Source organism: Debaryomyces fabryi (genome assembly GCF_001447935.2).
Source record: "Debaryomyces fabryi strain CBS 789 chromosome Unknown contig00001, whole genome shotgun sequence".
Classification (NCBI taxonomy): Eukaryota; Fungi; Ascomycota; class Pichiomycetes; order Serinales; family Debaryomycetaceae; genus Debaryomyces; species Debaryomyces fabryi.
This window is the reverse complement of record NW_015385427.1, coordinates 188,653-211,956: the sequence shown is the minus strand read 5'-3', so window position 1 is coordinate 211,956 and position 23,304 is coordinate 188,653. Positions and strand designations below refer to the sequence as shown.

Genomic DNA, 23,304 nt, shown 5'->3' with positions numbered 1-23,304 from the left:
TTTTTTCTTGGTATATAGAATAGTACTATAAGAAATCCTCTTTAAAATATAACTGAAAGAAGTGGTATTAGTCGTCTATAATTGGAAGCATTGTTAATGAGACTAATAAGTATTTTATATTGCATAATATTTGCATTAGGTATAGTAGCTAAGACACATACTTTCCATTTTAATGCCAGTTATATTATTGCCAATCCAGATGGGGTTCATGAACGTAGAGTTATAGGAATTAATAATGAATGGCCACTACCTACCATCAGAATTAAGAAGAATGATCGGGTTGAAATATATTTGACCAATTCATTAGAAGACAGAAATACTTCGCTACATTTTCATGGGTTGTTCCAACAAGAGTCTAACTCAATGGATGGTCCTGAAATGGTAACCCAATGCCCAATCGCACCCGGATCTACATTTTTGTATAACTTCACTGTCAGTGAACAGGCAGGAACCTATTGGTATCATTCACATTCTGGGGCTCAATACAGCGATGGGCTTAGGGGTGTATTCATAGTTGAAGATGATGAAAGATTGCCGTTTATATATGATGAGGAAGTCACATTAACGGTTAGCGATTGGTATCATTTGGAATATCCTGATGTCATGAGTAGTTTTTTGAGTAGATATAACCCAACGGGTGCAGAACCAATACCACAGAACTCGCTTTTCAATGATACGAAGAATGCTACTTGGCATGTGAAGCCGGATACGACATATTTAGTTCGGATTGTGAATATGGGTATGTTTACATCCCAATATTTGTACATTGAAGACCATTCTTTCACTATTGTTGAAATTGATGGTAACTTGGTAGAACCAGTAGAAACTGATTCTTTGTATATAGCAGTTGCACAGAGAATTTCCGTCTTGGTACACACAAAAAAATCTAAGGCTAAAAATTATAGATTTGTTAATATAATTGATGAAGAAATGTTAGATTTCTTACCAGATGAATTACTAATTATTTCCACAAATTGGGTTGCATACAATGACAAGGAATTACCTCATCCTTTAAAGAATGGTCTCAATGAATTCGCAAAGCTTACTGAAAAGCTTAAGCCGGTTGATGATTTTGATTTAAGACCATTATCAAAAGAAGCCCTCTTTCCGGATTATGACTACCAGATACACCTTGATTTCACAATGGATAACTTAGGGGATGGGGTTAATTATGCGCTTTTTAATGATATAACCTATGTTCCACCAAAAGTCCCTACTTTGTTAACGGTCTTATCAAGTGGTAAGTATGCTGGAGACACAGAAATCTATGGGTCAAATACTAATACCCACATATTACAGCATAATGAAATCGTAGAAATAGTCCTTAATAATAGAGATGCAGGCAAACACCCCTTCCATTTGCATGGGCATAATTTTCAAGTAATTTCAAGATCTGAAGCAGGAGAGGACGAGGAGAATCCAATTTTATATGATCCAAAGAATCCAGATCATACTAACTTTCCAGATTTCCCCATGGTTCGTGATACTGTCATGGTAAACCCAAACGGTTTTATTGTTATAAGATTCAAGGCAAATAATCCAGGTGTTTGGTTTTTCCATTGTCATGTAGACTGGCATTTAGAACAAGGGCTTGCAATTACCCTTGTTGAAGCTCCGTTTGAAATACAAAAATCCCAAAATATATCTTCTAACCATTGGGATGCTTGTGCCTTGGCTAACATATCAAGCAAAGGTAATGCAGCTGGTAAATACGGGGATTCTAAGGATATTTGGCATGACTTGAGTGGAGAGAATTTACAACCTGAACCATTGCCAGCCGGCTTCACTCTGAAAGGTTATATTGCATTCCTCATTTGTTCGTTGTGTGCCGTATTTGGATTGTACTCTATATACAAGTATGGTATGGAAGATATCAAAAATGATAGCAATGAGGCAGTGGTTCATAAACTTTACCGAATTTTAGAAACACACGGCGCTTTAGACGAAAGTGAACAATCGGCATTATTTAGTGTAAATAGTAGGGAATAACCGTTTAATTGATTTTTATCCGCTTTATATTTAAGTCCGAATTTCTCAGAAATTTATCCCGCATTTTCTTCTTGGACATAATGACTAAATACGTTGTAATTGGGTAAGTACCATTCAAAATATAGACTTATGGCCGAAGATAACTAACATAGCAGCTCTGGCATAATTGGATTATATACCGTGTTCAATCTCCTCGAGCAAGGTATTAAATCGACTGATATTTCAGTAATTGCCGAATATTTACCTGGGGATGAGTCAATTAACTATACATCTCCGTATGCTGGTGGTAATTTCTCATGTATTACGGGTGATGATGCTGAAACTTTAGAATTTGATAGGTATACTTATACTAATTTGCATAAGGTACAAGCAAAATTGGGTGGTAGCAAATGTGGGTTAGATCGTTACATATCTACTGAATACTGGGATTTGATGCCTTCGCCTGCAAAAAAAGATTCATTGAAAGAATATCTTGAAGAATATGAAGATATTCCTGCTAATGACTTGCCAAAGGGGGTAGCATATGGGATCAAGTTTAGATCTTGGAATTTTAATTGCCCATTATTCTTACAGAATTTTCAAGCATTTTTAGAGAATGAAAATGGAGTCAAATTCACTAGAAAGAGAATTTCTCATGTATCCGATGCGTACTCCTCTAACACAGAAACTGTATTTAATTGTACCGGAATTGGTGCCCACAAATTAGGAGGAGTAAGTGATTCGAATGTTTACCCCACACGAGGACAAGTCGTGGTTATCAAGGCTCCACATATCAAAGAAAATGTCATGAGATGGACAGATTCAGACCCTACGTATATTATTAAGAGACCTTATTCTAATGACCAATTGATTCTTGGTGGATATACTCAGAAAGATAACTGGACTGCGGACACCTTCAAAAAGGAGACTGTTGAAATTTTAGAAAAAACTACTAAGCTTTTCCCAAAAATTTTGGAAGAAAACCCCAATGGACCTAATATAAAGGATTTAGAAATTTTAAGAGTTGCCTCTGGCTTAAGACCAAGTAGGCATGGTGGCCCTAGGATCGAAAAGGAGGTTATGAACAGAAATAGAGTATTAATTCACAACTATGGTGCTAGTGGGTATGGTTACCAGGCTGGATTTGCAATGGGACATAAAGCAGTCCGTCTAGCTTTATCCAGAGATGTGAAACTTTAATAGAATATATCTATATATACATTTTAAATATATTGGTACTTTACCATTTTTGTGTAATAAATTATAACGATATGACAGAGTGATTATTATTCCAATGATAAGGAATGATATTTAGAAAGACATCTAATCGTATTAATTAGTCGAGTAAAAACAAATAATAACTCCAAATAAGACGGAATAGAAGGAGAAAGTATAAGGAAGGATGTCACAGTTATTTGAATGGGCATTCGGCAAAAAGCTTACTCCACAAGAGAGACTTCGAAAGAATCAAAGGGCACTTGAAAAAACACAACGAGAGCTAACTAGAGAGACGACCAAGCTCCAAAATCAAGAAAAGAAGTTAGTAGCTGATATCAAGAAGTCTGCAAAACAAGGGCAAATAGCAAGTGCTAAATTGCAGGCCAAGGATTTAATTAGAACTAAGAATTATATTGTCAAGTTCAATTCAATGAAAGCTCAATTGCAAGCAATTCTGTTACGTATTCAATCCGTCCGTAGTAACCAGCAGATGGCAACTTCTATGAGAGATGCTACTAGATTATTATCGGGTATGAATAAGTCTATGAATTTACCTCAGTTATCACGAATCGCTCAGGAATTTGCAAAAGAAAATGATATGATGGACCAAAAGCAGGAATTCATGGACGACGCAATAGATGATGCAATGGCAGAAGATGATGAGTTAGGTGAAGATGAACAAGCTGACGAAATTTTGAGTAAAGTATTGGATGAAATTGGAGTTGACTTGAACACAAGTTTGCAAGATACCCCAAGTCAAATAAATGTCCAATCGCTGGATAAAGTTGATAACGGAAGAGTTGCGGAAGCAATTGGAGGACCAAGCAATAACGAAGAAGATGACCTACAAGCAAGGTTGGATAATTTAAAAAAATGATCCAATCTAAAGTACCGGTAGCACTATTAATGATATATTTCTATAAATTAAATATAATTATTCTTAATTAAATACTCAATAATTTGTTGGGCAGCATCTTCAATAGAGACACCTTCGTAGTTCTTCAAGTGGATTTCTGGCTTGTCTGGTGCTTCGTATGGTGCACTAACTCCAGTGAATTCCTTAATAATACCTTCTCTAGCCTTTTTGTACAATCCCTTTGGATCTCTAGTTTCAGCAACCTCAACAGGAACATCAACATAAACTTCAATAAATGGCAAGTTGTCTTTTTTGTGTAATTCTCTAGCTAACTCTCTATCTTTTTTATATGGAGAAATAAAAGATGTCAATGTAATACAACAGGAGTCATTAAACAATTTGGCTACTTCAGAGATTCTTCTAATATTTTCGTTTCTGTCATATTCGCTGAAGCCCAAGTCCTTATTTAATCCAAATCTAACATTGTCACCATCTAATCTGTAACAGTTCAATCCTCTACCTAAAATAGACTGTTCTAAGGCACATGCAATGGTTGATTTTCCACTGGCCGATAATCCAGTAAGCCAGACAGTGACACCCTTTTGATGTCTTAACTCTGAACGCTCAACATGCGTTAAATTTGGGTGCCAGGTAATATTTGAAGCCATATCTGAATTGTAAATTGATTTAACCAATGATAATAAATTTGTTAATTTTTCACCATAATCAAGCCTTATACAATCTTTGGAATCTATTATTGCAACAAGCCACGTGATTTATGACTTTTTTTGACAAAAAAATATATCCTGTCGTAAACTTATGTAATAAAGCGTACAAGAACGACCAGTGAAAAAATTCATTAGAAAAGAAGCTCATAGGTACAAACTAGGTACGAACATAGACGATACGAAGCAATGTACTATGAATTAATGGCCATTTCACGGATATCAGATCCGTTGAAAACCAACAAGGAAGCTACCAAGATTGTTTCTACATTAGGGAAATTAATTTTAAATAATAGAGGAATAATTAGAGATATAACTAGTTTAGGTCCAAGAACTTTACCCAAAATTGTTTCCAAGGATCAGGAAAGGCATTTTCAAGGATATCATTTCTTGATGGGATTTGATGTATCGTCTAATGTTCAACAAGAATTATTAAGAACTTTGAGAAGAGATCCAAGAGTTTTGAGAGCTAACATCATTAAACAAGATATGGATAGAAAGTTGAATACCGGAACATCATTCGAGAGGGCGTTCAGTAGTACGCCAAAATAATGTGAATAGTTAAATAGTTAATCTGTGTAAATAATAAATGGTTGTATAATACTATTTGTGGTATGAAATGTAAATTGGCAGGCAAGGCAAAGCAGTGTATTATAGAAAAGATTACAGGGTAGCTTACACGAATATTATATTGTTTCGTTATTGTATATTAGAAAATTAATTGATTATTAAATGAAATTAGATTAGACATTAATTATTAGGTATCATGAATATTAGTCAATAAAATTAATTCTGTTAGAAATTTGTTTATCTATTTTTAACGGTATATTTTTGTTTCTTGTCATTCGCATTTGAAATAGCATTTGCAATAGCGTTTGATTGAGCATTTGAAGTCGATTCAACATCATCCAACGAAGTTGAGGACGCTGCAGAACTTATGAAGTTATTATTATCGTTTTCACCTTCGAATACGGAAAGAGTGGAGCTATTTTCAAGCAGTGAGGAATCAGCGTCTTCGGTTTCACGCGATTCTTCATTAGTAACTGGTAAGTTAACTGATGAAGATGATCTTCCACCCGTAGAGCTAGGAAGTGGTGTAATAAGACTTCTAGAAGCTTGTCTGGATCTAGAAAATGTTGACATTTCAAATTCATTATTAGTATTATTAGTAGCCTGGTTGTAGAAATATGGATAGTTATTAACAGCAGGACTCAAAAACGAACTCAGTGGTTGAGCTTCTATGTCATTATTAGACGCGTTGTTAAAGCTAATAGAAAGCGGATCGGATTCGTTGATATCAATCTTGTAAACTTCAGTATATGACCAACGACTGAATTTGCTATGGTCAATAACAGGCAAATGCATATATCTTGTGTAATTAAACACAACAATAGACAATACTGCACCGCCAATTAAGTCTATGAAATAGTGATGGGTTAAATACATGGTACTCCACCATAACCAAGCAGCCCAACTCCACCAAACGACTCTTAATTTTGGGAATAACCAACACAAGAATAAGACGTCCATGACTATACAGCCAGAATGCAACGAAGGGAATGCACCAAAGATGATAGGTGAGTTAGAGAATGCGGTTGTATACATATCCACTCCTAAGATTTCATCAATTCTACCTAACCCACCAGGTGAACCACTCATGGAATAATTCGCTGGTTGTAAGCCGTATAAGTTCTTGTACCATGGAGGTGCAGCGGGGAATAAAATTTGTATGATAACACCTACTAAGTTCATGTAACCAAAAGCGAATCCAAAGGATCTTAACGATGTTGGAGGACTGAACAAGAATATGAAAATTGCAACGACAAATGGTGCTGAAAAATGTAAAATGCCATAAGGAATCCAAGCAAAAACATCCAATGTTGAATTCGTCACCTCAGCCAACACATTTGATAAGTTATCACCATACAAAACTGTCTCCATTGCTGGTAAAATCTTAACACTAATGGCGGGTCTCCAAGAAGGTGGAATTTTTCCTGCGCTGAAATAGAAAGCTAACCAGGTAAATATAGGCAATGCATGAACAAAAAATTGTGAAGTTAATGGAATGATAAAGCAAATGGAAAATGCACATAATATAGGTAACTTAATTAAAAATGATGCTGGAAATATAATAAATACAAAAAAAATTATGGATACTAAAAATCCATAGTGGCATACTTCATTGATGGTCCACTGGTGATGTCTGAACTTATCTATGGAGATCTTACAATTAGTTTCAAACGATAAATCTGATAATGTGGATCCCCTTTGCTTTTCCAGTAAAAAATAGTAATGGAATAATTGGTATGGCTTTTGAATAACTTTAGATCTCAATATAGATGACGATACCATATTCAAATCGTTATATGCTAGTATAATTTTTTCTTTAAATGAACTGACTAGGATTAATTTTTATCAGCGGAAACTTTTACTAATGTATCGCAGCTAGCAGCTAGCAATGTAATTACCCTGATGTATAAATATAAAAATTGAGAATAACCGCCAAATAGCTTAAAATTGTCGATTAGTGATAAGTATTTTACCTTCTTCACTCAAATCTACTATAATTAATCTAAGGTCCTCCGTAATTTTCTACTAACTTACAGAATCACTTGTTTATAAAATAGCAAAAAAAATTAATTTTCTGGTTACCAAAGAATCCGGCTTTGTGTAACCTGATTTCAAAATTTCTTTTTGCGATGGTTTGGAATAGGGGATTAGTTCATATGCATAGTACATCCATTAACCAGGTTAAATGTGTATATTGGGTATAATTGGTACATCAGTTCGATTGGTAAATGGATTGCATTGGAATGTATTTAGAAGATGTATCGATGGAAAGCCTACATAATCAAGTATTTTTGAAATAAGTAGATAATAAGTATTATCTAGAAGTTAACCTTTTGTTGTAGAGGAAATTTTCTATAAACTAGACTCAAAACTGACGCATGTGAAATCAAATGATCTCTATTTTAACCTAGGGTCTACAACATGGTATCTGTGTCAGATACGGAACAAATTAAAAAAAACAATATTAATTTATCTGTGTCATCTTTCGCAGCTAAGTATTAAAAACTGCTGAACCAGGCCTTTGTACTTTTCTACACTTTTTACGAGAACTCAGCCAATAAGAAATTTCATATACATCGTACAATTCACAAAACATTCATTTTGGACTAACTGGTTTTTGCTTGTTGTAGTAGCATCTCTCGTTCTTCATTTAGTTAGTTTGCTACAAACAATTTTGGGCAGTTTTTGCAATTTTTGATCATTTCCAGAAATGTTTCGATGGTCACCCAAACTATTTTAAGTTTTTATATACCGCAAAAAGAGCATATTGAGAATAATCCAACACAAATAGCCACATGTACTATGTAATTTCTCATATACCAACACAAAAGCTACTTTAGTAATACCCAGTTTACAAATTTGCCTTAAGAGTGAGGAATATTAAATTAGCATACAGGTCAAAATCTTTAATTTGAGCTTTCAATATATTGGTAGTTCCATATATTGATTGTATTTGATTCTAAGTTTGAAATTTCAAACTACTGAATGAACAAAAGAACTGGTAAATTTGTAGAATATAATATGCTACTAGCTTCTTAGTAATATAATCTCAGAAATTTTGTTGCAACTCCTCTATAGGATTAAAAAAATGTGCGTGCACCAAACTCAAATGGGGTAGCGTAGTAATATCGAAAACACTTGTTCACTATAAAATAAAAAAATGGATAACTGAAGAACTAAAATTATTCAATGCCAGTAGAAGAAACAGAAACAGAAGTCATTTTGACTCATCCAAAAGATGCAAGCACTAAGGTCTCAATTTTAAAGTATGGTGCTACTATTACTTCGTGGAAGAATCAAGGAGATGAAAAATTATGGTTATCAAAAGCAGCAAAGCTTGATGGATCCAAACCAGTAAGAGGGGGGGTTCCATTAGTATTTCCATGTTTTGGAAAGTGTAAAGATGAGAGCAATCCAGCATACAAGTTACCACAACATGGATTTGCAAGAAATTCTACCTGGGAATTTTTAGGACAAACTACTGAAGATCCCTTAACTGTTCAATTTGGATTAGGACCAGAACAAGTAGATGAAGAATTGTACAAATTGTGGAATGATGGATTATACGACTTCACTCTAATCTTGTCAATTACTTTGGGTGACAATTATTTAAAAACTAATATTGAAGTTGAAAACACTGGTGATAAAGATTTCAAGTTCAATTGGTTGTTCCACACTTACTTCAATGTCCCAGATATTACTGATATAATTGTTAATAATCTTACTGATGCAAAATGTTACGATCAATTGATTGGTGAAACATACGAAGAAAAAGCTCCAATGATTAGCTTTACCGAGGAATTTGACAGGATCTATCAAGGTATTGATACACAAAAAACTTTTCAAATGATTGAATTAGGTAAGGTAGTGATGAATGTTCAAAGAGAAAATTTGCCTGATACTGTTGTCTGGAATCCATGGATCAAAAAGTCCGAAGGTATGGCCGATTTCGAGCCAAAGAAGGGCTACATGAACATGTTGTGCATAGAGCCAGGCCATGTTGCAGAATTCAAGAATTTGAAGTCTGGTGAAAAATGGAGTGGTGCACAAATTTTGTCTACTGGTGGCGAAATTAAAGTTCAAACTAACATTTATTAAGTGTAATATGTAATCATTTAGGAAATATACAATTGTATTCAATTAAATTTGTCTTTAAATCTTTGGAACTTGTTCAAAGATTTCTGCGATGAAGAAATAGTAGGTTTGTTATATAGAGAAAATGGTTTTGGAATTGTGTATCGTTTAGGTTGTTGATCATTGAGGTTTGCGGAATTCGACTTTGCAAATGCCTGATTTTCTTGCGTGGGTATCAGTTTAATTGAATCATGAATTGAAGATTTAGATTTTGATAATGGCTTTGGAGGTCGTTGGAATGTCGAGGATGACTGTTTGTTAGAAAGAGATGGGATTGACAGTTTATGAGATAATTTTGGAATTGACAGTTTATGAGATAATTTCGGAATTGACAGTTTATGAGATAATGTTGGAATTGACAGTTTATGAGATAGGTTAGGTATTGACACCTTATGTGAAAGAGTCGGAGTCGGTTTGTTTGATAATGATGCTGGGTAGTTTTGCGAATGGGTATTGAATGATGATAAACATTGTGTTTTTGAAGAAGGTGATCGGGGTATTGGTGCATTTTCCTTATTCTCCTGATTTGTGAATTTTGTTGCATGAAATTTGGGAATTGAATGCTTGATTTGTGGCGACGAATTATGAATTTCTTTTCGTGCCGGTGTTGGTTTAGATAGCTTTGGGATAGACAGCACGGACAGAGTCCTAGTGGGAGAAACCCCAGCCATTCGTAAAGATGTTGACCTCTTACCTTCACCCTCATTTAATAACTTATTCAAGTTCATAGATTTCTTGGATGGTGATATTTTCTTGATTGGGCTACTCTGTGGTGATTCCTTGATAGGAGAGCTTTTCTGTGGAACTGTATATTTTACAGGAGACAGTTTCAAAGTCTCTTCCATCCCCATTAATGTTCTTCTTTTTTTATTGATAATATCCATATTGGCTAAGTTTCTCTTTCCCATATCATTTTTATTAATATTGGAATCAGCATCCCTATCCTTGACAGAGTAATGGTTGGATATTGATTCCATTTTATTGAATTTAGCTCTGTGTATTCCTGAGTATCTTTTGTTTCTCCGGCTGGCACTTGTTGTCGATATATTATTAGATGGAGACAGACAAATATTAGGCGATAGCTCATTTGCTCTTGCATTTAGTTCTTCTAGAACATTATTCGTTAATGTTTGTGAATAACCTCTATTAACCATTTGGCTGGCCATATTGTCCAGTTGAAAATCATTTAAGCTAGGGTATAATGGAGACCCAAGACTCAAACCCTTGATCTTCTTAATAGGTGTACTCAATGACGTATCTACGTCCATGTCTTGTCCCAATGCCATATAATTAACTTTATGTTTTCCCTGTGTTTGATATATTTGAACTTAAATTCCTTAGATAGACGGGATGTCCCAAATTCCTAATTCGGAAGTTTTGTAAATATCACTTTTAGACTGTTAATGGATATGCAGGTATACTTTCCAGTACTGATTAGCAACTAACATCCTTACCTTTAAAACCCATACACCTCGGACTCACTCGGAGATCAATACTTCGACGGAGTGGCTATCGCACCACAGTCGTACGAAATAAGGCGTTTGCCCGTAGATTTCGGGTTAAGGGATGTAACGGCCTTTTCACTCACCTCGGCTGAGAGTTGCGGAGGCATGTCGCGCATTAATTCTGAACGCCCGGAAAAATATTGTTGTCCGATGCCTATGCTTGTGAGACTTTTTTTTTTAACTCGGACCAAAGTCAAGCCTGGCACACTTTTGCTGGTAAAAGCTCTGCCGGGGCATAAAATGGTTGCATTTTCGTGAGTAAAAGTAGTGTCCCCACCGAAATTGCATTTTGGTGGAGGACTCATCGACATGGAAAAATGGATTGAGGCTGTTCCGTGATTGTCCGTTTGGAGTTCCTGTGCTACCAGGAGAGTCATCCCGAGGTATTCCTTAAAGACGATGACTCTCTAATATCTTGTGAGAAAGGACTACAGTTAAAAAGCCAAAAAAAAGCCAAAAACAGGTGAGATATACAGTGTTATCCCCCGGAATGGATCTACGAAGAGTCGTAGAGAAAGCCAGCTGTTATTCGGGAAAAAACCGTAGTTGTAGCCTTCCTCGGAAGACTGTCAAATAAGTGTGTATTCGGACCACCATCGGACTTCTGTGTCACCCCTTGTGTCCGGATACCCCAGAAATGTTCCGTGAAATTTTTGCAATTATATAAAGACGCCAGGATTTCTACGTACTCATGTACCCAAAGAAGCTTAAGAAAAGATATAGAGGAGCTAAAGTGTTTATAAAATGTCTTCAAATGATTTATTAAGTTACTCGATCATGAATAAGGGTCATAATGTGAATAGCATACCTTTGCTACCATTGCCTATACCCTTGAGGCCTCAGGGATTTACTAAAATTCAGAATGAGAAAGGTCATGTTGTTTTACCTCCATTAAGTGATATTAAGTTTAATGATTATACACCTATTAGATTAACTGAAGGTAATTTGTCAAACTTGAATCATTCGTCCCCTCCCTCGTTGACCTCTTCATCCGCATCGTCGTCTCCTGTTTCGTCTCCAAGCTTATCAAGTATGAATTTATCTGGTATGAATTCTCCTATTGCCTTGGCTAACCAAAAATCTGATTCAGCATCTATGAGTGCTAGCTTTATATCTACTCCACTTACTTCGACTGCGTCGGAGTCTTCCGAGTCCCGTAAGAGAAGACAGAGGTTGGGGCCATCATGTGATTCGTGCCGTACTAGAAAAGTCAAGTGTGACGCGGAAATTACCATATTATCTAAAATGGCTTCGACTGCGAATCTCCAGGATTTCTTTCCTTCACATATTGCTGCAAGCTTACTCGAAAACAAGCAAGTCGAAATCGAAGGGAGTTTTAATGTTATAATATCTAATGATAAACTCATAAAATTCAAATCATGTAAATCTTGCAATGCTAAGAACTTGCCATGCTGTTTTACTAAAGGCTTTACCAAAGAAGATATAATGTTGAATAATAAGAAGAAACCTACATCCACTTCATCATCTTCGGGAGTTTCATCTTCTAAATCCAAAGTGAGTAAGAAGAAACCAAATGTATCTCCTGTCGGCTCAAGAAAATCATCCTGCAGTGCATGTAGAAGAAGAAAAATTAAGTGTGTATTCAACGATGCTTTGAATAAATGTGAGGGGTGTGCTAAGAAGGATCATAGTTGTTTGTTTGAAAACATCAATTAAAATAGTTTATGATATTTATGATTTCGGTATATTTAATTTTGTTAAGGTTTAGGGTAAGGACTTGGGTAATACATTATAATGTGTATTTATTGTAATTTTTATGTAATAAATACTTATGCATCGTCGCTTAGATAATGAATAAAAGCATCAGTTATTTTAACCATTAGTTCGTTGATTAACAGGCTTTCAACAATAAAGTCATAATTCAACTTTGTAATTTTCAGCCCATTTGCGTTATCAACTTCGTTTATTCCTTTGTATATCAACTCAAATAATTTCTTGTACTTTAAGTTTCGTGAATTTAAATTGTCTTTCATCGAAAGTTTCAATAGTAATTTATCTTGCTTACTAAATTTGTTTCTCATAAAATTCAATTTAATGACAATTTTATCTTTTAAAATCTTTTTATTAGAATTGGTATTAGTATTGTTCAAAAAATAAACGAACTGAATTAAATTCAAATTTTGAAATTCGATGTCAAAATTTAATTTATTGAGCCCGTTAGTTAATTTCATTTTGTTTTTCTCATCTAAAAGGGTCCTGACAGATCTGATTGATTTAATTATTGGCGTAATTTCTTTTAAATATTTGATTATACCAATGATCTCATTTTCTTGAACCTTGCTTGTCATCAGCAAGTACTTGTTCAAATAACTGATGATCAATTTCATTTCATTTGATTCGGTATTAGAACCAAGCAATCTAAATTTTTCATCCGTTTCAGGTAACTTTATAGTTAAATTATTACTTTCTTCATCAATCTTAATTTGTATACTGTCAATGGAGCTATTTACAATTTCGATGTTATTTTGATCTAATTGATACAACACTTTAATCAACTCATTTAAAACATTTAATTTTAAGAAGATTGAGTCTAACAACCTAGTTTCTTTGATAGACGAATCATTGATTTTATTCGATAAGTTGACAGTATCATTGATCTCGAAGTAGTTTTGTGATTTGTTGATATGTAAGTTCAATTGATTAAAGCTTTCTGCTAAAGTATTAGGAATGTTACGCAAATTACCAAAGAGTTTTAGTTTCATTTGAGTTGAATTATTTAGCGTGATTAGCTTTATTTTTAAGAATAGACTTGTTGAAGAATTGGAAACTGGTAATAATCTATTATCATTATAGAGCATAATGATAGATTCATAAACATATGGGCTATTTGTCTCTTCAGGCTTGACAGCCTCATTTTGTATTTCATCAATCTGAAACTTATTTAAAAGTTCAGCTGCCTTTTCTCTCGGTTGCTTTTTTATATATTGAATTCTTTTAGATTGCAATTCTTCTAAAACCATGTGGTCAGTAATCATATTAGAACATAAGCTTGACAAATTATTAAAGAATTTATAATCTAAAGTCAATTCTTCAGATGTTTCAATTTGTTTATCAAAGACTAATTGCTGTACCCATTGAATTTTCCATTCACCTTTAATAGATTTGATTCTAGCAACCCACCAAAAGGTTTTAAAACTGTCACCACTAACTAAATTGCTTAGAAACCAACTTAAGGGCCAATTTTTACATCTGTAAAATTGAATTTTATTGAAATTAGAATTGCTAACGTTATCACCATTCAAAAAATTAAATAACTTGATGGTCTCATAGTCATTCAACTTGATAATTTCATTATTTATCCATCCACTTGTAATTAACTTATTATTAATTTCTCTATTGAACATTTCAAGTTTCAATTGGATCAAATGGTTCACAATATTCCCAACCATATCACTTTCGCTGAAGAATGACTTGTTCTTATTATTCGAAGATTGTGTGTTAATTTTTTTTGTGACTTGATTCTGAATTGGGGAAGGGTCAATAAAATAAAAAAATCCAGTTAATGGATTGATAGCGAACACAACTGATTTGCTAGGGGTCAATTTGAGCAATAATTGATGGCAAGATATAAAGGAGCAATACTCTTCATCTTGATCAGGCAATCTCTTAATTATATTTTCATAAATCTTAGCCATTAACATTTCAGAGTGTTTATTGACTATTATGTTTAAAATTAAATCTACGCTTAGATCTTGTGCTTCAGATTCTCCTTCATTATTTTCCTCTTTCATTTCTTCCATTGATTCCCCTTCCGGATTGAAATCATTTGACTGCTCATCAGAAACATCCAGCTGTTTCTTTATATTATCTCTATCAAATATACCAGATATTCCATGATTTAGTTCATAAGTACCATTCTTGAACCATCTGAAATTCAAGTTGTAATTCTTATCAATGCCTAATTCAATAAATGACTTCCAGTTTTTGGATAAATAATGACTAGACCAATAGTTGATCAAGATTAACGATTTACCATTTTGATATTTGAATTGAATATTATTTCTCCATTTGCTGTTGACAGAAATATCTTTTAATTGCCTTGCAATCAAGTATAATTTAAATGAAATGGAGTATTTATGTAATAGATCATATAAACCACCAAGGCCCAGATTTAATAGTACAGTATTTACAATTTTTTCTAAGTTTTGGAAAGATGATTTAGGTAGCTTTGTTATTATCTTGTTATCTTTATGTGTGATTAAGGAGGTTTCTGGATTTATTCCAAATAGAAACTTAAAGTCGATGAAGTAAAACGGTGATTTATAATAGTCTTCTTCTTGTTCAATAATCAAATCATTTCCAACTGTTACAGAAACTTGAAATTCATTAGGTATTGTGAAATACACTCTACCATCCTTAATTTCATAATTATTAATGAAACGTTTAGGTAAATTGGTTATCAAAGCCATTCTAGTCATTAATGTTAAATTTAAATCTTTTAAGACTTCTAAAGTCTTCTCTGACGATATTGGTGGGGTATCGATCAAATTGTATGAGGGTAATTGCGGTCTCTTCTTAATAAACACTTCTAAACTTGTTATTATGTCAGAATTAGGTAATTTTGCTCCTGAATACCTATTAAGTTCATTTAATCCATATCCTAATTGTTCAAAATAAAAATCTTGAGACCTAAACCAGTTTAATAAATCTATTAGCTTAGAAACATCCTTAGATGAACTGGCCCACTTAACCAAAGTGTATATTTTAATGAAATCTTGTCTAAGGGAGATAATTAAGTGTAAGAAAAACTTCTTTCTACTAGAATCATTTTCGGTATCTTTAGTACTCGATAAGTTCTCTATCGCTGTTGTTAATTGTTTATAGGCTTCTTGTGTATAAAATTTCAAAACATTGGATAGTGGAATAATATTATTCGTTATATGTGGTATGTCTGGTGCTTTCTTTAGTATTCCATTTTCCAACTTCGTACCAGCTCCATTGTGCATTTCTCCACCAAGATGATTAGAGTTTGCATCAACAGGCTCTCCATTCAGTATAGGATTACTATCAGATGGATATGACCCATTCATATTTCAACAAAGAGTATGTTTAGCCTGGTGGTATTATAATTTCCGTTTGTAACGTGAATGGTTTAATAAGTCGAAGGTGGGAACGAAAATGTCGTCAATGCTGGTAGACGACATTTAAGGTTTTTTGCAGTTATTCCGACTATTAGGCTAATGTATGTGGGTTCATGTTAAATACATTTGCCCGGCTACAGCAATGATCATCTATTATCAATACAAAGCAATTGTAAGGTTGAGAGACAAGTAGATATTTTCTTGGATTGAATATAGAAGGAAAGGATAATGTTGGTTAAGCCCAAATTTAGCAGAACAATTTGACACGATGTCATTAATTTCAAGCTTGCCTTATGACATAATCTTTCACTTAGAGGATTATTTATCGAATAGCGATTTGCAGACACTCTTAAGCGTGTTTATTGATTTTCATGATAAATCGATACTGCTCGCTACTTATGTGAAACTATCAGAGAAAACAATAGTTATTTCCGACACACCTGGTAATGAATTAATTTCAGAAACAGATCATGTCTATTTAGACCTGACAAACAGTATTCAATTCTTTGAAGGCATTATTTTATTTGATGAATCATATGGTACTAACATTGTTCCAAAACGTATAGTGCTTGATTTTAATTTATCGAATGATACAATGTTTGTTGAGTTTCATAGACAGATAGTTGATCTCCTTAAGAATGTGAAACAAAGCAGACGGTTTAGTACTAGCACTTTCGATTTGATACTTAGAGATACGGGTACACTTTCAACTAAAGAAATATTAAGTTTTCTTCGAGGTTTATCTCTAGGTATTGGTCCCCAGACTACAGGAATAACATTTCGGGATTCAATAGCCAGCATCGATTTACGGTATGTTACAACTTTATTTAATAGTATTAAATGCATTGATTTGAATGGTTTTCGGAAAATTACCAGAATTGATTATTTACCACAAAGTGTTGGTAAAGTTGTATTCAAAGATGTGCAATTAGACGGGAAGACACTTTCAAATCAAACTAAATCATTAAGACTAAAAAATTCAGTATTCGACCATAGCCACAATATATGTTTACCCGATATAAAAGAACTAGCATTGTGCAACGTTCTAGATATTTCAAGTTTTGTCCGGAATAATTTATCAAGGACTTTGGTGTCGTTGGAGTTGGATAACGTGGAATTAGAGTTTGATAATTTGAGTTTTCATGATCTACACAATTTGGAACATTTGAAATTAATTGACCTTTCAAGTGAATTAGGGTACGAGTTTCAATGTCCTCCTTTGCTTCATCTGCTTTACATTCAGGACAAATATCTACCGTATATTTCAATTGACTTTCCACTCCTACCAGAAACTTTAACCTGTTTGACATTGAAAGGAGGTCTTCCGTTTAAGTTTGACAATAAGCAATTTCCTAGAAATTTAAATTCCTTAGTATTACAAGGTGGTGGTGGCATTTTTCAATGTGAAAACTTTAAATGCCCTCCGAATTTACAATCGTTGATTATAACTTTACAGAAATTTCGAAATGTTCATAAATTTAAATTAGTAAAGACATTACGAGAAGTAAACTTAAGCAGTAATAACATTAAGAAAATTTCGACTATAAAATTCCCTTCCAATATTGTTACGTTATGCCTCAGTAATAATAACTTTTTAAATATAAAAGGTGTGAAATTTCCTTACAGGATGGAGCAAATTGACCTCACTCAAAAGTATAGCTTAATTGGTGCATATGACTTTACACAGTATAATTGGTTGTCTAAAGCAAACATTTTTGCTAGTGATTGTAATAAATTTGTATTTAACAATAAAGTTGAAATTATTAATGATTATGACTGGAGAGTGGATAAGCAGTGGAAGAATAGAGAAATTGAATTTTTTTATTAGTTACAAATATCTTGTTATTTCTTATATATGAAAGTTATTAATACAAATATATCCGACTCTTGAAAACTAAACTACTATAAATACATCTATATTCTTGTAAGCTTGAATGAATGGATTAATGAAACAGCAAAAACCTGTCAAGTTGAAATTGCATAAATGAGTGAACAGTAAAAAATGAGGAAAGAAGAAGAAACAACATGAAACAGGTATTCGGTGTATGGGAAACTACTTGTTCTTTTTTAAAATTTAAAATCGTCCGGAACAGACTTAGAAATCCAATCAAAATTCTCATGATTTATTAACTCCTGAACTCTTAGTCTTTTGTCCTTACGAACTAAGAGAAGGTCGACTGTATGCTTGAGCTCGAGCAAAATTTGCTTAGTAGAATTATCTATCTGGGAATCATTCAACATATCTGTGACCCTAAACCAATCCCAATCAATCATAGCAATTCTGTGAGCTACATTATTCTTAGCTCTTTTTCTTCTAATGACAGATGGGGACACCCCGGTTGGGCTTGAAGTACTTAAAGGTGGAATATCAAATGGTAATCTGTTTTCAAGGAGCGCATATATTAAAACGCCAACTGACCAGGAATCAGTGAGCTTACCATCATATTTTAAACCCATTAGCAATTCTGGGGATATATAATCTTGTGAACCACATCTGGTGGTTAATAATTCGTTCGAAGACTTCAATTTCTTCGAAAGGCCAAAATCGGTCACATTAATTAAAGGGTAAGCGAATGAGTTTCCGAAATGGTGTATACCCTCAAGTTCGTAAAACTTATAATTAAGTAAGATATTCTCTAGTTTTATATCACGATGAATCGTATCGTTTAAATGCAAATAGGAAGTGGCAACAATTACTTCGCTGACAATTCTTTGAATGACCAACCAGTAAGAAAAATTTGCATGATTAAGTTTGTAGTTGTCAAACAGGAATTGAAATAAGTTACCACCAGGGCAATAATTCAAAAATACTAATTGATCATTATTTGACTTGAGATTATTTAAGTCTCTTTGTAAAGAGAGGTCTTCTTCAGACGCGTTTTCACTCTCAATAGCTTGCACGCTTTCAATTTCAGATTTATCTATGCTCAAGTTCAAATTGTAGTCAAGCAAGTGAATTATGCAAGCATGGCTAAGGTTATGCAATATGTTTAACTCTCTCCTAATAAAGAATTTGAAATTATGAACTTCGTCTATATTATCGAGTGGAATAGAAATTACTTTAATTGCAACTTTGTCTTCAGCATCATTGACATTGCTTCCTAATACTACCGTACTAAAATTTCCAGTTCCTATTTCGTCCTCAAAATTATACACTTTGTTACGGTTAACCGAGTAAAACTGGTGATTGGAAAACCTGGATTGAGTTTCATCAGGTGGGCTGGGGATGTTGGACACAGGTACGGACACAATAGACGTCGAAGAATCGTTGAGGGGATTAGAAACAAATCTTTTACTAGGAGTTTGTACGTTTAGGTTCTGATGACCCGTGTGCAGCGGCCTATATTCAGATACTACTCTTCCAGTATCCAAGTTCCTTACATTACGCGATTTCTGGATGTCAAGATATTGCTCTTTAGGTGGACTAAAATTAGCAAAAGACTCATTGTTATTGTTTATGATAGGCGTGGGTAGTTGTGTAATTTTATCAAAGTTAATCTTCGAACTCGATATGCTTGGGGATGGGGACAAGTTAAATGGCTCGCCCAATGAAGCTCCTCTTCTATCTATTTCTTCGTCGCTATTATTTATCATATTAACGTTTACTTTGAGCGGTGAAGTGCAATTGGTAACGACATTCGGATTTTTATAAGGATTTTCTTGTGCTGGTTGTACTTCTTGTCTTTGATTTGGAGCAGATGGATTTGACGGCGACACGGCTTGATTTCTACCTGATTTATGAAAAGGATTGGAAAGAGCCATATTAGAAACAGCTCTAAGTCTTTCAAGATGTATAATTGCCAAACTATGAATGGGGGGTGACTCTATTAACCAGCGTGCTTGTTATCGTTTATTATGACAATGATGACCCACGAAAGTGCGCTTTCAATACTGCACATAATATTCGCTTACTTCCTTCAAAATTATTGCAAAAAAAGCCGTACAGACAAAAATTTAGTGTTACTCATTTTGACTTAGAGTTATAGTATACTAGCATGAAATGATAATACAAGATGTCAATATTTATATCTAAAATTAGCTCTATATAAAACCCTCAAGAGCTCTATGAGCCTTTTCTAACCTGGCTATTCCAATTTCATACCTATTTTCGTCAAGAACCATGTCGGATGTAAGTCTAGATAAGGAATCAACAATCTTTTCAATCAATTGTTTTTCTTTAATTGGTAAGTTTAATTGGTCAAATTCTTCACCAATAATTGTTCCATTGGTGCTCTCAAGAAGGTTTATTAACGTGTGGTAGGAGAATGGTTTCAAACCGGGAGTAGACAGGGACCTTAGATGTTTTGCTTTGGCCTTCTTATGCTTGATTTTTTTCATGCTTCGTGTAGAATCTTTGACTGATTTACCTCTTGCGGGTTGTTCGAGGACCATTGGCTCGTCAATATCGTAATATTCGTCGTCATCATTTGGAGAGGCTATCTGAGGGACACGAGAAGATTCAGCATTATCAGAAGGCAGCTGGTGTTCTTGGGGGTGTTTTTGCTGTTCGCTGATTTGGTTGGATACCTGTCTCGCCCGTTGCACATTGTCGGCAGTGGGCCTTGGGGGCAAAGATGCTTTTGGGAGACGATTACCGTTAACAGGTTCTGCCCCCATTATGTCTGCAGTGCGATAGCTATCTGTGGTGCGATTAGATAAATCTCTAGAAGGAAACGAACTTGAGCTATGGTCAACGTATTGATTCGATTGAGATTCGCCCATCGTGTCGCTTAAGCCTACTGAGCGCCTGTATTCATCGTTTTCATTTTTTTCTCTCTCCGAAAGTGGCTTTCTCTCGTGGTACTCTATTTTGTCATCGACAGTCTTGTATACATAAAATTGCAGTGTGATTGAGTTGGCGCTTTCCATGAGTTTATCAAGATCATCACTTATGGCAATAGAAGAACGTTTATTGTGATAATTGGCCTTGTTTTTGCTGAACTTCTCGATGTCTTTATCCAATTCATTGGTACTTGTCAAAACTTCACTTTTGGGCCTACGTGAAGATCTAGGAGGAACTGAGCTTTCAACATTGGTATTGAACGTCATATCAGGTTCCAATTTCTTAGAAGAAGTACCTGGTTTTGTTTTCAACTTCCCCAATTTAATTGAGTCATCTGGAACGGTGCTAACCGACTCAGCTTGATCCTGATCACCTTCGCCTTCAGCGTCCTGTTCATCATCTCTTTCATCGAAACGGTAATACTTTCTGCTAACAGTAGGATTGACATCTTGATTAACCACTTTCACTGACACAGGCTGTGCAATATGATTTCCCTTAGCTGAATAATCAGATACCTGGGATGCCATTGATGTTCGTTTACCCAGCAGCACTGGGGGTCCGAATCCTCTTATTTCTTTATTAGAGTTTGGAGTCCCATTGGAGGTGAAGCCTGAACCTGAACCCGATCCTGAGTTGGACTTGGAATTCTCCCATGTCAGCGATTGATCTATATTATTGGTAGTTTGACTTTTACAAGATGGAATAGAATCTGAATATATAGATTCCGCTTTAGAAATTTCTGGCATTGCTTCCATTTCTGGCAGCGATAAATTCAAATTGTCTGATTTAGAGAACGAGAAGTTTGATGCAATATCCTGCTCTTGATCCCTAGTGTTTTTAGGTTTCTCCATTCCTATGTATATAAGTATGTTCAATAATAAATCAAATTTAGAAAAATAAACATCATAAATTTAGTGATTTATATATTTAAGCACAGTGCGATATGATTTTATATTTTGAATTAAGACGGATTAGGAAATGTTATTGGAAATGAATAATTTTTCTTTATATATATAAATTTACGTAGAGTATAATCAAATAAAAGCTGATATATATTATACACCAAGGTAATCTGCAATTTGTGATCACAAAGGGTAGATTGATTATGATATTATAAGTGTTATATTTGGCCAATTAAAAAAGTTTATGAGTAGTATTGAACTCATCTCGGTTCTGCAAAGATGAATAATGATTAGAAATGGAGTTAAATATAGCGTGTTCAGAATAACTCGGGTCTTCTATTCAACGAGATATGATGATCAATATTTTTCTCGAAGTCCATTAAATTATGAAACATTATCAAAGAGGTTAAACCAGTTTTACAAGTCATTTCCTCCAAATAACAGTGAAGCAACAGTACAAGAAGGATTATTTGTTAACTTCATTAAAGCCAACAGAAGCTTGCAGAGGAAGAATTCTGAAATACAATCGAAGATCGGATTCAATGCTGATCAACGTAACCAATGCACTAGTTTCCTTGACATTTTGTCCGTTTCTAATAGTGATATGGAAGCAAAGATACTAGACGTTTTTAAAAGGTATGTCACTCAAACCCATATGAGCGACGAAGTTGTAAAGGCATATCTTTTGTTAGAACCAAGACCAAGTAATATCCATCATTTAATTCTGACTGTTCGGGAAAACTTTCAACGTAATTTAAAGAAGGAAAGAGTGAATAAGTCAGTTGTACAAACAGCTCTCAACGTGTTATTGGCAAAGAAGGACTACTATAACTGTTTTAAATTAATTGATTTGACGTATTGCTCGAAAGAATATTTGAAATTTTGCAAAAAGCGCAACTATAGATTACTAGGAACTATTTTACTGACAAGTTTGGCCGCCACAATGCTAGGAGGCTCTTTGCTTCTGTCAATTCCTTTGTATTACTTGATGTTTTTGAACTTAGGAGTACCTTTGGGTATAATTTGGTATATTATGAAGATAAACTTAGTAAAACATCTAGGTAGGGTGAGTTGGAGACCATATAATAATTTCATACATATAAAAAATTACCAAAATGAAATCCTTGCAGTAAATAAAGTTATTACACATTTTGAGGAGCATAATGAAGTCAATATAAAAAACTTCCATCATAGTAAAGTACGACAAATCTCAAACTTGAATATTTTTCACGGAAATGATTATATCATAGAACTACCTAATACCAATGGTCTTTTACCAATTGATGATGAAAATACCTTCTATGAAGACCCTGAAATATTAAAGCTACAAGGATTCATCAGACAAGAAATACGCAAACGTAAAATGGTTCTTAATGATATTCAAGAGGAATTGATGTTTTTAGAATTTTGGTATACACATGGTGAAAATTTTGAATGGGTTGAGCCCGATCAGGATCCAGCGGAAATTATTAGACTAAAAATTACTAATGAGTACCCCAAAGTCTAGCTGCTATTAGTCTAATCTTTAAGTATGTAAACAA

General features: G+C 34.2%; 14 protein-coding genes across 14 annotated transcripts; 8 read left to right on the top strand and 6 right to left on the bottom strand.

Annotated features, from left to right (window-relative positions):
- Positions 1–96: 96 nt before the first annotated feature.
- Positions 97–1,989, top strand: FET33 (putative oxidoreductase; the record flags this gene model as incomplete). The annotated part of the gene is made up of 1 exon (XM_015608934.1): positions 97–1,989. One exon carries the CDS (start codon positions 97–99, stop codon positions 1,987–1,989), a length of 1,893 nt encoding a protein of 630 aa, XP_015470335.1.
- Positions 1,990–2,069: 80 nt separating this feature from the next.
- IFG3 (Ifg3p) lies at positions 2,070–3,168 on the top strand (the record flags this gene model as incomplete). The annotated part of the gene is made up of 2 exons (XM_015608933.1): positions 2,070–2,092; positions 2,145–3,168. 2 exons carry the CDS (start codon positions 2,070–2,072, stop codon positions 3,166–3,168), a joined length of 1,047 nt encoding a protein of 348 aa, XP_015470334.1.
- Positions 3,169–3,370: 202 nt separating this feature from the next.
- On the top strand, positions 3,371–4,063 carry VPS2 (ESCRT-III subunit protein; the record flags this gene model as incomplete). Its single annotated transcript, XM_015608932.1, has 1 exon — positions 3,371–4,063. The coding sequence occupies one exon, from the start codon at positions 3,371–3,373 to the stop codon at positions 4,061–4,063; it is 693 nt and encodes a 230-aa protein (XP_015470333.1).
- Positions 4,064–4,110: 47 nt separating this feature from the next.
- On the bottom strand, positions 4,111–4,710 carry MET14 (adenylyl-sulfate kinase; the record flags this gene model as incomplete). The annotated part of the gene is made up of 1 exon (XM_015608931.1): positions 4,111–4,710. One exon carries the CDS (start codon positions 4,708–4,710, stop codon positions 4,111–4,113), a length of 600 nt encoding a protein of 199 aa, XP_015470332.1.
- Positions 4,711–4,956: 246 nt separating this feature from the next.
- Positions 4,957–5,319, top strand: MRP17 (mitochondrial 37S ribosomal protein bS6m; the record flags this gene model as incomplete). Its single annotated transcript, XM_015608930.1, has 1 exon — positions 4,957–5,319. One exon carries the CDS (start codon positions 4,957–4,959, stop codon positions 5,317–5,319), a length of 363 nt encoding a protein of 120 aa, XP_015470331.1.
- A 255-nt stretch (positions 5,320–5,574) lies between these two features.
- AUR1 (inositol phosphorylceramide synthase) lies at positions 5,575–7,119 on the bottom strand (the record flags this gene model as incomplete). The annotated part of the gene is made up of 1 exon (XM_015608929.1): positions 5,575–7,119. The coding sequence occupies one exon, from the start codon at positions 7,117–7,119 to the stop codon at positions 5,575–5,577; it is 1,545 nt and encodes a 514-aa protein (XP_015470330.1).
- Positions 7,120–8,526: 1,407 nt separating this feature from the next.
- Positions 8,527–9,435, top strand: AC631_00098 (glucose-6-phosphate 1-epimerase; the record flags this gene model as incomplete). Its single annotated transcript, XM_015608928.1, has 1 exon — positions 8,527–9,435. One exon carries the CDS (start codon positions 8,527–8,529, stop codon positions 9,433–9,435), a length of 909 nt encoding a protein of 302 aa, XP_015470329.1.
- A 38-nt stretch (positions 9,436–9,473) lies between these two features.
- AC631_00097 (uncharacterized protein) lies at positions 9,474–10,757 on the bottom strand (the record flags this gene model as incomplete). The annotated part of the gene is made up of 1 exon (XM_015608927.1): positions 9,474–10,757. The coding sequence occupies one exon, from the start codon at positions 10,755–10,757 to the stop codon at positions 9,474–9,476; it is 1,284 nt and encodes a 427-aa protein (XP_015470328.1).
- A 963-nt stretch (positions 10,758–11,720) lies between these two features.
- On the top strand, positions 11,721–12,653 carry SUT1 (Sut1p; the record flags this gene model as incomplete). The annotated part of the gene is made up of 1 exon (XM_015608926.1): positions 11,721–12,653. One exon carries the CDS (start codon positions 11,721–11,723, stop codon positions 12,651–12,653), a length of 933 nt encoding a protein of 310 aa, XP_015470327.1.
- Positions 12,654–12,766: 113 nt separating this feature from the next.
- MED14 (Med14p) lies at positions 12,767–16,027 on the bottom strand (the record flags this gene model as incomplete). The annotated part of the gene is made up of 1 exon (XM_015608925.1): positions 12,767–16,027. One exon carries the CDS (start codon positions 16,025–16,027, stop codon positions 12,767–12,769), a length of 3,261 nt encoding a protein of 1,086 aa, XP_015470326.1.
- Positions 16,028–16,346: 319 nt separating this feature from the next.
- AC631_00094 (uncharacterized protein) lies at positions 16,347–17,906 on the top strand (the record flags this gene model as incomplete). The annotated part of the gene is made up of 1 exon (XM_015608924.1): positions 16,347–17,906. One exon carries the CDS (start codon positions 16,347–16,349, stop codon positions 17,904–17,906), a length of 1,560 nt encoding a protein of 519 aa, XP_015470325.1.
- A 239-nt stretch (positions 17,907–18,145) lies between these two features.
- Positions 18,146–19,840, bottom strand: AC631_00093 (serine/threonine protein kinase; the record flags this gene model as incomplete). Its single annotated transcript, XM_015608923.1, has 1 exon — positions 18,146–19,840. The coding sequence occupies one exon, from the start codon at positions 19,838–19,840 to the stop codon at positions 18,146–18,148; it is 1,695 nt and encodes a 564-aa protein (XP_015470324.1).
- Positions 19,841–20,119: 279 nt separating this feature from the next.
- AC631_00092 (uncharacterized protein) lies at positions 20,120–21,712 on the bottom strand (the record flags this gene model as incomplete). The annotated part of the gene is made up of 1 exon (XM_015608922.1): positions 20,120–21,712. The coding sequence occupies one exon, from the start codon at positions 21,710–21,712 to the stop codon at positions 20,120–20,122; it is 1,593 nt and encodes a 530-aa protein (XP_015470323.1).
- Positions 21,713–22,049: 337 nt separating this feature from the next.
- AC631_00091 (uncharacterized protein) lies at positions 22,050–23,270 on the top strand (the record flags this gene model as incomplete). Its single annotated transcript, XM_015608921.1, has 1 exon — positions 22,050–23,270. The coding sequence occupies one exon, from the start codon at positions 22,050–22,052 to the stop codon at positions 23,268–23,270; it is 1,221 nt and encodes a 406-aa protein (XP_015470322.1).
- Positions 23,271–23,304: the final 34 nt, after the last annotated feature.